The following is a 15,796-nucleotide window of genomic DNA, read 5'->3' as shown; positions in this document are numbered from 1 at the left end:
AACAAATAGATTAGTGGAACAGAATAGCCTAGATAACAATCTGGTTAATGTGAGGAATAAATACATAATAAAGGTAGCATTTCAGATCAGTGGGAGAGGTTTGCTTAATAAAAGAATGGTTTGAAGGCAACATCAATTTTCACTGGAAAAAATAAAATTAGATTCCTAACACTTGTTGAATATCAAAACATAAAAATCAGAATTATAAAAATGAAAATATAGTATGTTTTTATAATTGAAAAGACCTTTCATATTACAGCATTACATCAGAAGTTACAAATAAAAATATTAGCAAATTCGACCATATAAAAATACAAACTCGAAATATCAAACTCCATCCAAAAAGGTACAGGAAGTGACACACTAGAGAAATATTTGCAATACATGAGATAAACAACATATCGATACAGATAAACCCAATGCAAAAATGTCCAAACAGTATGAATAGAAATTCACAGAAAAGGAGGAGTTGCGGGCAAGATGGCAGAATAGGAACAGCTCTGGTCTGCAGCTGTCAGCGAGATCAACACAGAAGGTGGGTGAATTCTGCATTTCCAACTGAGGTATCTGGCTTATTTCACTGGGACTGGTTGGACAGTGGGTGCAGCCCACAGAAGATGAGGTGAAGCAGGGTGGGGCACTGCCTTACCTGGGAAGTGCAAGGGGTTGGGGAACTCCCTCCTCTAGCCACGGGAAGCCGTGAGGGACTGTGCCATGAGGAATGGTGCATTCTGGCCCAGATACTATGTTTTTCCTGTGGTCTTCACAACCCGTAGACCAGGAGACCCCCTCAGGTGCCTATACCACCAGGGCCCTGGGTTTCAAGCACAAAATTGGGCAGCTGTTTGGGCAGACAGCTGCGGGAGTTTTTTGTTTTTTGTTTTTGTTTTGTTTTGTTTTGCATACCCCAGTGGTGCCTGGAATGCCAGAGAGACAGAACCATTCACTCCCCTGGAAAGAGGGCTGAAGCCAGAGAGCCAAGTGGTCTAGCTCAGAGGATCCCACCCTCAAGGAGCCTAGAAAGCTAAGATCCACTGGCTTGAAATTCTTGCTGCCAGCACAGTAGTCTGAAGTTGACCTGGAATGCTCAAGGTGGGTGGGTGGAGGGGCATCCACCATTATTGAGGCTTGAGTAGGGGATTTTCCCCTCACAGTAGAAACAAAGGTGCCTGGAAGTTCGAACTGAGCAGAACCCACTGCAGCTTGGCAAAGCCGCTGGAGCCAGACCGCCTCTCTAGATTCCTTCTCTCTGGGCAGGGAATCTCTGAAAGAAAGGCAGCAGCCCCAGGGGCTTATAGATCAAATTCTGATCTCCCTGGGGTAGAGCACCTGGGGAAAGAGGTGGCTGTAGGTGAAGCTTCAGCAGACTTAAATGTTCCTGCCTACTGGCTCTGAAGAGAGCAGCAGATCTCCAAGCACAGCACTCAAGCCCTGCTAAGGGACAGACTGCCTCCTGAATTGGGTCCCTGACCCCCAGGACTCCTGACTGGGAGACACCTCCCAACAGGGATCTACAGACATCTCATACAGGAGAGCTCCAGCTGGTATCTGGCAGGTGCCCCTCTGGGACAAAGCTTCCAGAGGAGGGAACAGGCAGCAATCTTTGCTGTTCTGCAGCCTCTGCTGGTGATACTCAGGCAAACAGGGTCTGGTGTGGACCTCCACCAAACTCCAGCAGACCTGCAGCACAGGGGGCTGATTGTTAGAAGGAAAACTAACAAACAGAAAGGAATAGCATCAACATCAACTAAAAGGACGTCTACACAGAAACCCCATCTGAAGATCACCAACATCAAAGACTAAAGGTAGATAAATCCATGAAGATGAGGAAAAACCAGCACAAAAAGGCTGAAAATTTCAAAAACCAGAATGCCTCTTCTCCTCCAAAGGATCATAACTGCTTTCCAGCAAGGGAGCAAAACTGCACAAAGAATGAGTTTGACAAATTGACATAAGTAGGCTTCAGAAGGTGGGTAATAAACTCTTCCAAGCTAAAGGAGCATGTTCTAACCCAATGCAAGGAAGCTAAGAACCTTGAGACAAAGTTAGAGGAATTACTAAGCAGAATAACCAGTTTAGAGAACATAAATGACTTGAATGAGCTGAAAAACACAGCATGAGAACTTTGTGAAGCATACACAAGTATCAATAGCCAAATCAATGAAGTGGAAGAAAGGATATCAGAGATTAAAGATCACTTAATAAAATAAAGCATGAAGACAAGATTAAAGAAAAAAAGAATGAAAAGGGGCAAACAAAGCCTCCATGATACATGGGACTATGTGGAAAGACCAAATCTACATTTGATTGGTGTACCTGAAAGTGATGGAGAGAATGGTACCAAGCTGGAAAACACTCTTCAGGATATTATTCAGGAGAACTTCCCCAACCTAACAAGATAGGCTAACATTCCAATTCAGGAAATACAGAGAACACCACAAAGATACTCCTCAGGAAGAGCAACCCCAAGACACATAATCATCAGATTCACCAAGGTTGAAATGAAGGAAAAAACATTAAGTGCAGCCAGAGAGAAAGGCAGGGTTCCCTTCACAAAGGGAAGCCCATCAGACTAAGGTCTCTTTGCAGAAACCCTACAAGCCAGAAGAGAGTCGGGGGCAATATTCAACATTTTCTTTCTTTTATTTTTTTGAGATGGAGTTTTGCTCTTCTTGCCCCGACTGGAGTGCAATGGCATGATCTTGGCTCACCATAACCTCTGCCTCCTGGGTTTGAGTGATTCTCCTGCTTCAGCCTCCCAAGTAGCAGGGATTACAGGCATATGCCACCATGCCCAGCTAATTTTGTATTTTTAGTAGAGATGGGGTTTCTCCATGTTGGTCAGGCTGGTCTCAAACTCCCAACCTCAGGTGATCCGCCCTCCTCAGCCTCCTAAAGTGCTGGGATTACAGGTGTGAGCCACTGCACCGAGCTCAATATTCTTAAAGAAAAGAATTTTCAACTCAGAATTTCATATCCAACCAAACTAAGCTTCATAAGCGAAGGAGAAATAAAATCCTTTACAGACAAGCAAATGGTGAGAGACTTTGTCACCACCAGGCCTGCCTTACAAGAGCTCCTGAAGGAAGCACTAAATATAGAAAGGAAAAACAGGTACCAGCCACTGCAAAAACATACCAAATTGCAAAGACAATTGACACTATGAAGAAACTGCATCAACTAACAGGCAAAACAACCAACTAGCATCATCATGGCAGGATCAAATTCACACATAACAATATTAAGCTTAAATGTAAATGAGCTAAATGCCCCAAATAAAAGACACAGACTGACAGATTGCATAAAGAGTCATGACCTATTGGTGTGCTGTATGCAGGAGACCCATCTCATATGCAAAGAAGGCTGCCAAGAAACATGGAAGTAAATTATTTAGTGTGTTAGATGATTAAGAATATAGTGATCAAAAAAGTATAGAGCTAGAACAAATAGATTAGTGGAATAGAATAGCCTAGAAGCAATCTAGGCTATTTAATAAAGGGATGGAGGAATATTTATCAAGCAAATGGAAAGAAAAAAAAAAAGCAGTGGTTGCAATCCTAGTCTCTGATAAAACAGACTTTAAACCAACAAAATCAAAACAGACAAAGAAGGGCATTATATAATGGTAAAAGGATCAATGCAACAAGAAAAGCTAACTATCCTAAATATATATGCACCCAATAAAGGAGCACCCAGATTCATAAAGCAAGTTCTTAGAGACCTATAAAGAGACTTAGACTCCCACACAATAATAGTGGGAGACTTTAACACTCCACTGTCAATATTAGACAGATCGACGAGACAGAAAATTAACAAAGATGTTCAGCATTTGAACTCAGCTCTGGACCAAGTGAACCTAATAGACATTTACAGAACTCTCCACCCCAAATGAACAGAATATGCATTCTTCTCAGCACCACATCACATGTATTCTAAAATTGACAACATAATTGGAAGTAAAACACTCCTCAGCAAATGCAAAAGAATGGAAATCATAACAGTCTCTCAGACCAAAGTGCAATCAAATGGGAACTAAGGATGAAAAAACTCCCTCAAAACTGCACAACTATGTGGAAACTAAACAACCTGCTCCTGAATGACTACTGGGTAACTAATGAAATGAAGGCAGAAATAAATAATTCTTTGAAACCAATGAGAACAAAGGCACAACATACCAGACTGTCTGGGACACAGCTAAAGCAGTGTCCAGAGGGAAATTTATAGCACTAACTGCCCACAGGAGAAAGCAGGAAAGATCTAAAATCAACACCCTAACATCACAATTAAAAGAACTAGAGAAACAAGAGCAAACAAATTCAAAAGCTAGCAGAAGACAAGAAATAACTAAGATCAGAGCAGAACTGAAGGAGATAGAGACATGAAAAACCCTTCAAAAAAATCAATGAATCCAGGAGCTGGTTTTTTGAAAAGATTAACAAAATAGATAGACTGCCAGCCAGACTAATAAAGGAAGGATAGAAGAATCAAATAGACAAAGAATCAAAAATGACAAAAGGCCTATCACCACTGATCCCACAGAAATACAAACTACCATCAGAAAATACTATAAACATCTCTATGCAAATAAACTAGAATATCTAGAAGAAACGGATAAATTCCTGGACACATACACCATCCCAAGACTAAACCAGGAAGAAGTCAAATGCCTGAATAGACCAATAACAAGTTCTGAAATTGAGGGAGTAATTAATAGCTGACCAACCAAAAAAACCCGGGACCAGACAGATTCACAGCTGAATTCTACCAGAGGTACAAAGAGGAGCTGGTACCATTCCTTCTGAAACTATTCCAAACAATAGAAAAAGAGGGACTCATCCCTAACTCATTTTATGAGGCCAGCATCATCCTGATAGCAAAACCTGGCAGAGACACAAGAAAAACAAAATTTCAGGCCAATATCCCCAATGAACATCCATGTGAAAATCCTCAATTAAATACTGGCAAACCGAATCCAACAGCACATCAAAAAGCTTATCCACCACGATCAAGTTGGCTTCACTGCTGGAATGCAAGCCTGGTTCAACATACGCAAAACAATAAATGTAATCCATCACATAAGCAGAACCAATGACAAAAACCACACGATTATCTCAATAGGTGCAGAAAAGGCCTTTGATAAAATTCAACACCCCTTCATGCTAAAAACTCTCAATAAACTAGGTACTGATGGAATGTATCTCAAAATAATAAGAGCTATTTATGATAAACCTCAGTCAATATCATACTGAATGGGCAAAAGCTGGAAGCATTCCCTTTGAAAACTGGCACAAAACAAAGATACCCTCTCTCACGACTCCTATTCAACATAGTATTGGAAGTTCTGGCCAGGGCAATCAGGCAAGAGAAAGAAATAAAGGGGATTCAAATAGGAAGTCAAATTATCTCTGTTTTCAGATGATGTGACTGCATATTTAGAAAACCCCATTGTCTCAACCCAAAATCTCCTTAAGCTGATAAGCAACTTCAGCAAAGTTTCAGGATACAAAATCAATGTGCAAAAATCACAAGCATTCCTATACTCCAATAATAGAGAGCCAAATCATGAGTGAACTCCCATTCACAATTGTGACAAAGAGAATAAAGTACCTAGGAATACAACTTACAAGGGATGTGAAGGACCTCTTCAATATCTACAAACCACTGCTCAATAAAATACGAGAGGGCACAAATTGAAAAACATTGTATGCTCATGGATAGGAAGAATTAATATCGTGAAAATGGCCATACTGCCCAAAGTAATTTATAGATTCAATGCTATCCCCATCAAGCTACCAGTGACTTTCTTCACAGAATTAGAAAAAACTACTTTAAATTTCATATGGCAAAAAAGAGCCCATATAGCCAAGACAATCCTAAGCGAAAAGAACAAAGCTGGAGGTATAATGCTACCTGATTTCAAATTATACTACAAGGCTACAGTAAACAAAACAGCATGGTACTGGTATCAAAATAGTTATATAGACCAATGGAACAGAGCAGAGGCCTCAGAAATAATGCCACACATCTACCACCATCTGATCTTGGACAAACCTGACAAAAACAAGCAACGGGGAAAGCTTTCTTTATTTATTAAATGATGCTGGGGAAAACTGACTAGCCCTATTCAGAAAACAGAAACTGGACCCCTTCCTTACACTTCATATAAAAATTAACTCGAGATGGATTAAAGACTTAAATGTAAGACCTAAAACCACAAAAATCCTAGAAGAAAACCTAGGCAATACCATTCAGGACATAGGCATGGGCAAAGACTTCATGACTAAAACACCAAAAGTAATGGCAACAAAAGCCAAAATTGACAAATGAGATCTAATTAAACTAAAGAGCTTCTGCATAGCAAAAGAAATATCATCAGAATAAACAGGCAACCTACAGAATGGAAGAAAATTTTCATGATGTATCCATCTGACAAAGGGCTAATATCCAGAATCTACAAAGAACTAAAACAGATTTACAAGAAAAAAATAACCCAATCAAAAAGTGGGCAAAGGATATGAACAAACACTTCTCAAAAGAAGATATTTATGCCACCAGAAAACATATGAAAAAAAGTTCATCATCACTGGTCATTAGAGAAATGCAAATCAAAACCACAATGAGATATCATCTCACTCCAGTTAGAATGGCGATCATTAAAAAGTCAGGAGACAACAGATGCTGGAGAGGATGTGAAGAAATAGGAACACTTTTACACTGTTGGTGGGAGTGTAAATTAGTTCAACCATTGTGGAAGACAGTGTGGCAATTCCTCAAGGATCTGGAACCAGAAATGCCATTTGACTCAGCAGTCCCATTACTGGGTAAATACCCAAAGGATTATAAATCATTCTACTATGAAGACACATGCACATGTATGTTTATTGCAGCACTGTTCACAATTGCAAAGACTTGGAACCAGCTCAAATGCCCATCAATGATAGACTGGATAAAGAAAATATGGCACATATACACCATGGAATACTATGCAGCCACAAAAAAGGATGAGTTCATGTCCTTCGCAGGGACATAGATGAAGCTGGAAACCATAATTCTCAGCAAACTGACACAGGAACAGAAAACCAAACAGCGCATGTTCTCACTCATAAGTGGGAGTTGAACGATGAGAACCCATGGGCACTAGGAGGGGAACATCACACACCAGGGCCTGTCAGGGGGTGGGGGGCTAGGGGAGGGATAGCATTAGGAGAAATACCTAATGTAGATGATGGGTTGATGGGTGCAGCAAACCACCATGGCACGTGTATACTTACGTAACAAACCAGCACATTCTGTATATGTATCCCAAAACTTAGAGTATTAAAAAAAAAAAAAAAAAGAGGAAATGACAAGAAAAAAATTCACAGAAGGATATGGCCAATAAATTTATGAAACTAGATAAAACATCTAATTATAAAAAATATGTGCAATAAAATGAGAATCACATTTTTCTTCTACAAAATTGGTAACTGTTAAACAGATTATATGAAAATGATACATTTTCAAATACTTTTGGGGGAGTTTAGACTGTGACAAACTTTGCTGGTGGGTAAATGAGAAGGATTTATCAACTTTTAAAATATTTGTAATTTCTGATTCAGGAATTCTATATCAGTAATTTATATTACGGAAACACTTGTATTGGTGTGTGTGCATATGCGTATTTTCTGCAGCATTATTTCTAACAGCAAAAGAACTGAAGCCTAATATCTGTCTAAATATCTATCTACACCCCTATTAGACAATAGTGTGCATAGAGAGTAGAACATTACACAGCACTTAAAATGGTATTCGTTTTATATGTATTGTTTTGAAAATATGCCCATTATATTTAGTATTTCCTTGTTTGAAAGTCTGGACAAACTCACAGGAACTTTTTTTTTTTTTTTTGAGACCGGATCTCACTCTGTTGTCCAGGCTGGGGAGTTCAGTGATGTGAACATGGCTCACTGTGTCGCTGACTTCCCGGGCTCAAGTGATCCTGCTGCTTCAGCCTTCTGAGTAGCTGGGACCACAGGCGTGTACCACCATGCCCAGCTAATTTTTAAGTTTTTAGTAGGGATGAGGTTTCACCATGTTGCCCAGGTTGGACTCAAACTCCTGAGCTCAAGTGATCTTCCCACCTTGGCCTTCTAAACTGCTGGAATTACAAGCGTGAGCCACCACACCCAGCCTCACAGGAGTTTCTTAATAGTTGGTTATTCGGGAAATGAGAATGGTGAGAGATGAAGGCCTTTAACTTCATACTTCGTACACTTATGAATTGTTTGAGCATGTTACATTTCATTGTTTCTGAATGACCTTCAGTACAATATTGAAACTGGGTATCTGACATCCTCTAAAATCTATCCCCAATGTATCATTCTAACCTTGTCTTCTTATCACTGTGGCTCATGGTTAACACATATGAACTTGCTTCATATGTGCTTTATAACACAAAACCTCCCTCTCCAGGTTTCAGTGGGAACATGGCCCTATCAACACCTTGATTTCCTACTTCTAGCCTCCAGAACTGTGAAATGATACATTTCTGTTGTTTTAAGTCATCCAGTTTGTGGTCCTTTGTTATGGGAGCCCCAGGAAATGAACACAATACCACAGCACCTCCTACACACTACAATGTATATATAAATTGCTTAGTTAGAATCTGCCGATTGACCAAAACGAAGCTCCCCTCTCCCTCGCAAAAAGAAATTGAGTTTGCCCTTTTGCTCTGTGAGATCATAGTTAACATTACTTGAATTTAAAGTCGATTCATTTGTAGGTGATAAGAAGTGTACTTTTGACTGTCAAAAGTGCCGCATACTGGTAATTAAAAAGTGTTACCTCATTATAAGGAAGAGGTCTATAATGAAATCTAGAATAATGTTAGTAGACTGAGAATGCCTTACCTATTAAAACTTCATGAATAATGCTGCCATTTGATAGCATTGATAGATTTCCATGTCCTGCAGGTGTCTGCAAAATCCCAGTAAAGGTGAAATTATTGTAATAATAGTAGATACTATGCTTATTCCATAGTATTAATCCTGGCAGTGCTGAAAATATAAAATGTGGAACGAAAACACTGTCAACAGGGGCATCTAACGTAAAATCCTGGGAAATCCACTGTTTCGTATCTTCGTTATATATCACTAAGAAAATCTTTTTAGTGATGGTACACATAATGCAATAATTTAAAAGCACAGCAATCTCCAGAGGGTGTCCTGTATACTGAACAGAGTGGATAGTCAGAGTAGCAGTTACTGGTAGATTTAGGATATTTTTCAGTTCTGTGGTTGTTACTAATCTGGCAAATTTAAGAAGAATATATCCGAGGAAAATTTCATTTTTTGTCCAGACTGCCAAGTTGCTTCTTCTTCCTTTAGCCTGTGACAAAATGAAAAATGGTAAGAAAAATCTTTGATTTTAGAGATGGGTCTAAAAATTTTTTTTAAATTTTATTTTTATTTTTTAAAAATTGTACTTTAGTAGGTTTTTGGGTGTTCAGGTGGTGTTACATGAATAAGTTCATTAGTGGAGATTTCTAACATTTTGGTGCATCCATCACCCGAGCAGGGACACTGTACCCAGTGTGTAGTCTTTTATCCCTCGCCCTCTCTCACCCTGCCCCTCAAGTCTCCACAGTCCATTGTATCATTCTAATGCCTTTGTGTCCTCATAGCTTAACAATTTCCATCTTCCGATTTGCTATATTTAAAAGATAGAGACCAGGTATGGTGGTTTCATGCCTATAATCCCTGCACTTTGGGAGGCTGAGGCAGGAGAATCACTTGAAGTCAGATGTTTGAGACCAACCTGGGCAATTCAGTGAGACCCCATTTCTACAAAAGTTAAAAATTAGCTGGGGGTGGTGGCAGGTGCCTGTAATCCCAGCTACTAGGGAGGCTGAGGCAGGAGAACCACTTTAACCTGGGAGGTGGCGGTTGCAGTGAGCCGAGATAGTGCCACTGCACTCCAGCTGGGAGACAAGAGTGAGACTTCGCCTCAAAAAAAAAAAAAAAGTAAATGCTAAGGTTTGATTTCTTTCAATATATTTTTGAATAATATTTCAGGCATAGGAATACGTTTAATAGACATTTATCATATTAAATATAACCATAAAAATTATCCCAATAATTTTATTTTTTTCATAAATTGTTTCTATCAGTAGAGATAATAATACATTTTAATTCCTTTTAAATCTTTTAAGCACATCAGCCTTCTCTTTCTTTATGTATTTATCAGTCTGGCCAGGAGTGCCCCTTTGACCTTGATGTTTACTAAGGTCAACATACAACGTCTCGTCAAATGGTAACTCATTTCTGGAATTCTAGATTCCTTGGTTACCAGATAAAGAGAAAAGAAAACTTAAAACCTCAGACAAACAAATTCGACCCTTTTATGGACATAGGCTGTTAGATGGGAAGGGTATTCAGAAACTGCTGTGCCTGAAACTCGGTGGGCCTAATTTCATCAAGGAGTCCAAGGCCTCCCTTCTCCTCTGCCTCCTTTCCCCACTGTTCTAATTTTTAGGGATTTTTACTTAAAATGTAATTTCTACATTTTGAACACATCTTGTCCTCATTTTACTTAATGTACAAATATTTAGTGTATACTGAAACGGGAGGTAGGCAGGTATCAAACTGGTAATCAAAGAAAGACACAATTTGGGGTAAGAGGTCATTTTGCTAAATGTGGATTCACTTTAAAGTATAGAGCTTACATTGCCGGAAATGAGTGAAACAATCCTTAAAGAAGAAATAGAAACAAAATGATGAACCCTTCATAGAAGAAAGAGCCATTCTCATTCTTGTCAGAGAGATGGGAAGAGGAACATGTCATAAACATGATAGATGAGAATTCCAAGGATTCCCAGACAAGGAGTGAGTTTTCACTCTCACCCACAAACTCTTTCCCACATAACTCCACTTAATGCTTCAGCATAATCCTGCAGGTGAGGTGAAAGATCCTTCTGAAGCATTCAAGGTCTCTTAAAAATGTAAGATAGTAACTCTCTGAAGGCAGAAAAGGGGCATGCATCAAGGGGAAAGTTGAGAGAAACTCATCCACGCTATGAATTCTCAGCTCCATGACTTGGAGTGGGATAAGAGAGTGGAGAGGAACTTTCTTTGAGCCATGCGTGGCCTCTACCCAGAGTCTAAAGCAGCCTCCTTGACAGGATTGGGACAGGGAGATAGGAGACAGAGGAGAGGGAGAGGGAAAAGGAGAGGGAAGTGTGGAGTGGGCAGGAGGAGAAGGGGAGGAAGAGAGGAAGATGGAGATAGCCCCCAGTGCACCAAAATTCAGAGTCAGATGAGAAAGGAAAGATAATTGATCAAAAACGATCAAATGATCTTTTCTTTAACATCCTTAAAGAAAAGAACTTTCAACCCAGAATTTCCTATCCAGCCAAACTAAGCTTTATGAGCGAAGGAAAAATTAAATCCTTTGCGAACAAACAAGCACTTAGAGAGTTCACCACCACCAGGCCTGCTTTACAAGAGCTTCTGAAAGAAGCACTATACATATAAAGGAACAACCAATATCAGCCTTTCCAAAAATATATCAAAAAGCAAAGAACATTAATACAGTGAAAAATTTACATCAACTAATGGGCAAAACAGCCAGCTAGCATCAAACGCCAGTATTAAAGTTATATATATTTTAATTGAATAAAAAGCCAAAACCCATCGGTATGCTGCATCCAGACCCATCTTACATGCAGCGATACACAAAGACTCAAAGAGAAGGAGGAAGATTTACCAACCAGAGAGTAAAAATAAACAAATAAACAAAAAGCAGGAGATGCAATTCTCGCCTCTGATAAAGTAGACTTTAAAGCAACAAAGATCAAAAGAGGCAAAGAAGGACATTGCAAAATGGTAAAAGGATCAATGCAACAAGAAGAGCTAAAGATTCTATAGATCAACGAGATAGAAAATTAACAAGGATATTCAGGATTTGAACTCAGACCTGGAACAAGTAAACTTAATAAACATTTATAGAACTCTCCACTTCAAATACACAAAACATACATTACCACCTCACACCTATTCCAAAGGTGACTATATAATTGGAAGTAAATCACTCCTCAGTAATCGCATAGCATTTCATAGGTTTAAATGAAATATTGGTTGGCTGTTTGTTTGTTATCTTCTTCCCTTATTCCTTCCTGACTACATCATTAAGTATAATTATCAGTATAAAAGAGGTTTTCAATACCCATTATTAAATTGCATTCCAGCCTGGGCAAGAAAGCAATACTCCCATTCTCTCTCCCTCTTTCTTTTCCTTTTTCCTCCTCCCCATTCTCTCTCTTTCTTTCTCTTCCTTTTTCCTCCTCCCCATTCTCTTTCTTTCTCTTCCTTTTTCCTCCTCCCCATTCTCTCTCTTTCTTTCTCTTCCTTTTTCCTCCTCCCCATTCTCTCTCTTTCTTTCTCTTCCTTTTTCCTCCTCCCCATTCTCTCTCTTTCTTTCTCTTCCTTTTTCCTCCTCCCCATTCTAAAAAAAAAAAAAAAAACAAAAAAACAAAACAAAAACGATCAAATGATCAATGATCCAAAAGCTGGCAGCTAGGTTGTAAAGCAGAGATAGCTCTCCCAAGGATTTCGAAGGTTGGTGGCTTCACTGTAAAGTATAAAGAGATCTCTGGAATGTTGTCAGTGCTAAGGTACCAAGAATGTCTAAAGAGAAAACAACTATAATAAAAATGCTGAAGGGTCTAGTGGAAAAGATAGGCAACATAGTGAAGAGATGAGGAATTTCAGCCATGATACAGAATTGATAAAAAGGAAAAAAATGGAAATGCTAGAAATTAAAAAAAAATCAAGAATAAAGAAATAATTAGAGGAGTTCAAGACCAGTTTGGCCAACATAGCAAAACCCCATCCCTACTAAAGATAAAAAAATTAGCCATTAGTCGGGCATGGTGGTGCATGCCTGTAATCCCAGTTACTTGCCAGGCTGAGGCAGGAGAATCACTTGAACCTGGGAGGTGGAGGTTGCTGTGAGCCAAGATTGCACCACTGCACTCCAGCCTGGGCAACAAGAGCAAAATGCCATCTAAATAAATAAATAAATAAATAGGCCAGGAATGCCTGTAATCACAGCACTTTGGAAGCTACAGTGGGAGCATTGTTTGAGGCCAACAGTTCGAGGCAGCAGTGAGCTGTGATTTTGCCATTGTGCTCCAGGCTAGTTGACAAAGTGAGACCCTGTCTTAAAAAAAATCAGATGGACTTAGCAACAAGCTGGAAAAAGCAGAGGGAAAGAGCAGTGAACTTGAAGACAGGTTAATAGCATGCATACAAGCTGAAATACAGAGGAAAAAACAGTGAAAAAATAATGAACAGGTCACCTGAGATCTATGAGACAATATTAAACAGTCTCATACAGGTGTTTTTGGAATCCTAGTAGGAGAGGAAAAAGAGAATGAGGTGGAAGAAACATTTGAAGAGATAATAGCCATGGACATTCCAAGATTAATGAAAGACATAAACCCAGAAATCCAAGAAACTCAACTGAACCTCAAGTAGGATAAATACAAAGGAAATCACATCTAGGCACATAGTAAAACTGCAGAAAACCAAAGATAAAAAGCTAATCTTAAAAGCAACTAGAGCGAAAAAGATTCGTTATATACATGAGAACAATGATACAAATAATAGCTGACTTCTGACCAAAAATGATGGTGGTCATAAGATAATAAAATGACATATTTATAACTTTCGTTAAAAACAAAACAAACAAAAACAATAGAAGCCACCTGTCATCCTACAATGCTTTATTCTATTTTACACACCAGTATAGGAGACAACATAGAAATACTAAAAAATACATGATTCATCCAGATAAGGGAAGGAAGGATAAACAAAGGAAGGATGAACAAGTGAGATTAGTAGAAAACAAATGCCAAAATGGGAGCCTCAAACTGAACCATAGCAATAGTTACACTAAATCCAAGTAGACTAAACACGGCAATTTAAAGGCAGAGACTGTCACCCTGGATTTAAAAAAAGCAAGATCTTGTATGTGGTATATAAGAAACACATCTTTTTTTTTTTTTTAAATTGCGTTTTAGGTTTTGGGGTACATGTGAAGAACATGCAAGATGGTTGCATAGGTGCATACGTGGCAGTGTGATTTGCTGCCTTCCTCCCCTTCACCTATATGTGGTGTTTCTCCCCATGCTATCTCTCCCCAACTCCCCACCCCCCGCTGTCCCTCCCCTATTTCCCCCCATCTTTAACATAAAGTCACAGACAAGTTGATTATAAAAGAATAGAAAAACAGACACTGTACAAGCACTAAAGAAAACTAGGGTGGTTATATTATTAAAACAACTAAAACCAAAATGAAATATCACTTTTTACCCACTGAGTTTAAATAATAAAAGAGTAGACACACTAAAGGTTGGTGAAATGTGAAACTACTATGAAACAAGTTGCTATAAATATTTATAAATATAAATATTTTAATTGCTATGGCTTTATGATAAACCTTGGTGTGTGGTAGAAGAAATACTACTACCCTAACCCCTCCTAGCCCTCAGGTCTTTATTCTCTCATATGTATTTTAGAATCAGTTTATTGAATTCCACAAAGTAAGATTGGTATTTTGATTGGAGTTGCATCAAATTTATAGATAAATTTGGGAAGGATTGAAAATTTTTATAATATTCTGTGTTTCTACCCATGAACATGATATAGCTATCAAATTATTTAGGTCTTTACTGTTTCTGATAACATTTTATTTTTATCTCAATATATTTTTAGTGGCATTTATTTCTAGATATCCTTACTTTTTTCTATTTTGGATTTTCATATAAATTTTAGAATCAGATTCTCAAGTTCTATAAAAATCTCACTGGGATTTTAATTGATGTTTCTCTGAATTTTTCAAGAATTGATACCTTAACAGTATTGAGTTTTCCCACCCAAGAATATGATATATTTCTCCATTTATTTGTTTTCTTTTATTTTACCCAGTAATGTTTTGCAGTTTTTAGTGTACATATTTGCAAATATTTTCTGAGTTCATCCTCTAGTATTTCATATTTTTAATCCAATTGTAAATTGTATTTTAAGAAGTTCAGCCAGCCTCAGTGGCTCATGCCTGTAATCCCAGCACTTTGGGAGGTTGAGGCTGGTGAATCACAAGGTCAGATGTTCAAGACCAGCTTGACCAACATGTTGAAACCCCATCTCTACTAAAAATATAAAAATTAGCCAGCCATGAGTGAGGCTCTGTCTCAACAACAAAAAAGAATTTCAGCTTATAATTGCTCATATAAAATACAATTGATTTTTGTTTTTAAAAATTATTTTTACTTTTATTTTTTATATTTGTATAGAGACAGGGTCTCACTATGTTGCCCAGGCTGGTCTCAAACTCCTGGGCTCAAGAGATCCTCCCTCCTCAGCCTCCCAAAATGCTTGGATTATAGGCATGAACCACCACACTGGCCTGGTTTTTATTTTTTATTTGTTAGAATTTATCTTATTTTTTAGTTTATTTCCTCAGAGATCTCTGTCTTGACTAGCCAGATTTTTAAGATATTGGTCTTATATCTTTCTTTCTTTTTTTTTTTTTTTTGAGATGGAGTTTCGCTCTTGTTACCCAGGCTGGAGTGCAATGGCGCGATCTCGGCTCACTGCAACCTCCACCTCCTGGGTTCAGGCAATTCTCCTGCCTCAGCCTCCTGAGTAGCTGGGATTACAGGCATGCACCACCATGCCCAGCTAATTTTTTGTATTTTTAGTAGAGACGGGGTTTCACCATGTTGACTAGGATGGTCTTGATCTCTTGACCTCGTGAT

General features: G+C 38.6%; 1 protein-coding gene across 1 annotated transcript in view; it reads right to left on the bottom strand.

Annotated features, from left to right (window-relative positions):
• Positions 1–15,796, bottom strand: part of CATSPERE (catsper channel auxiliary subunit epsilon) — a 180,123-nt gene that overhangs the window by 62,367 nt on the left and 101,960 nt on the right. Inside the window, exon 10 of the mRNA XM_064383670.1 lies at positions 8,889–9,366. Coding sequence (XP_064239740.1) covers positions 8,889–9,366 — 478 coding nt within the window. The remainder of the gene's footprint in view (positions 1–8,888; positions 9,367–15,796) is intronic.

The sequence above is a fragment of the Aotus nancymaae genome, unplaced genomic scaffold, assembly GCF_030222135.1.
Source record: "Aotus nancymaae isolate 86718 unplaced genomic scaffold, 86718_ANA_hifiasm-v0.15.2.pri h1tg000032l_0, whole genome shotgun sequence".
NCBI classification, from domain to species: Eukaryota; Metazoa; Chordata; class Mammalia; order Primates; family Aotidae; genus Aotus; species Aotus nancymaae.
The sequence above is the reverse complement of the archived record's forward strand: the minus strand, read 5'-3'. Positions and strand labels throughout refer to the sequence as shown.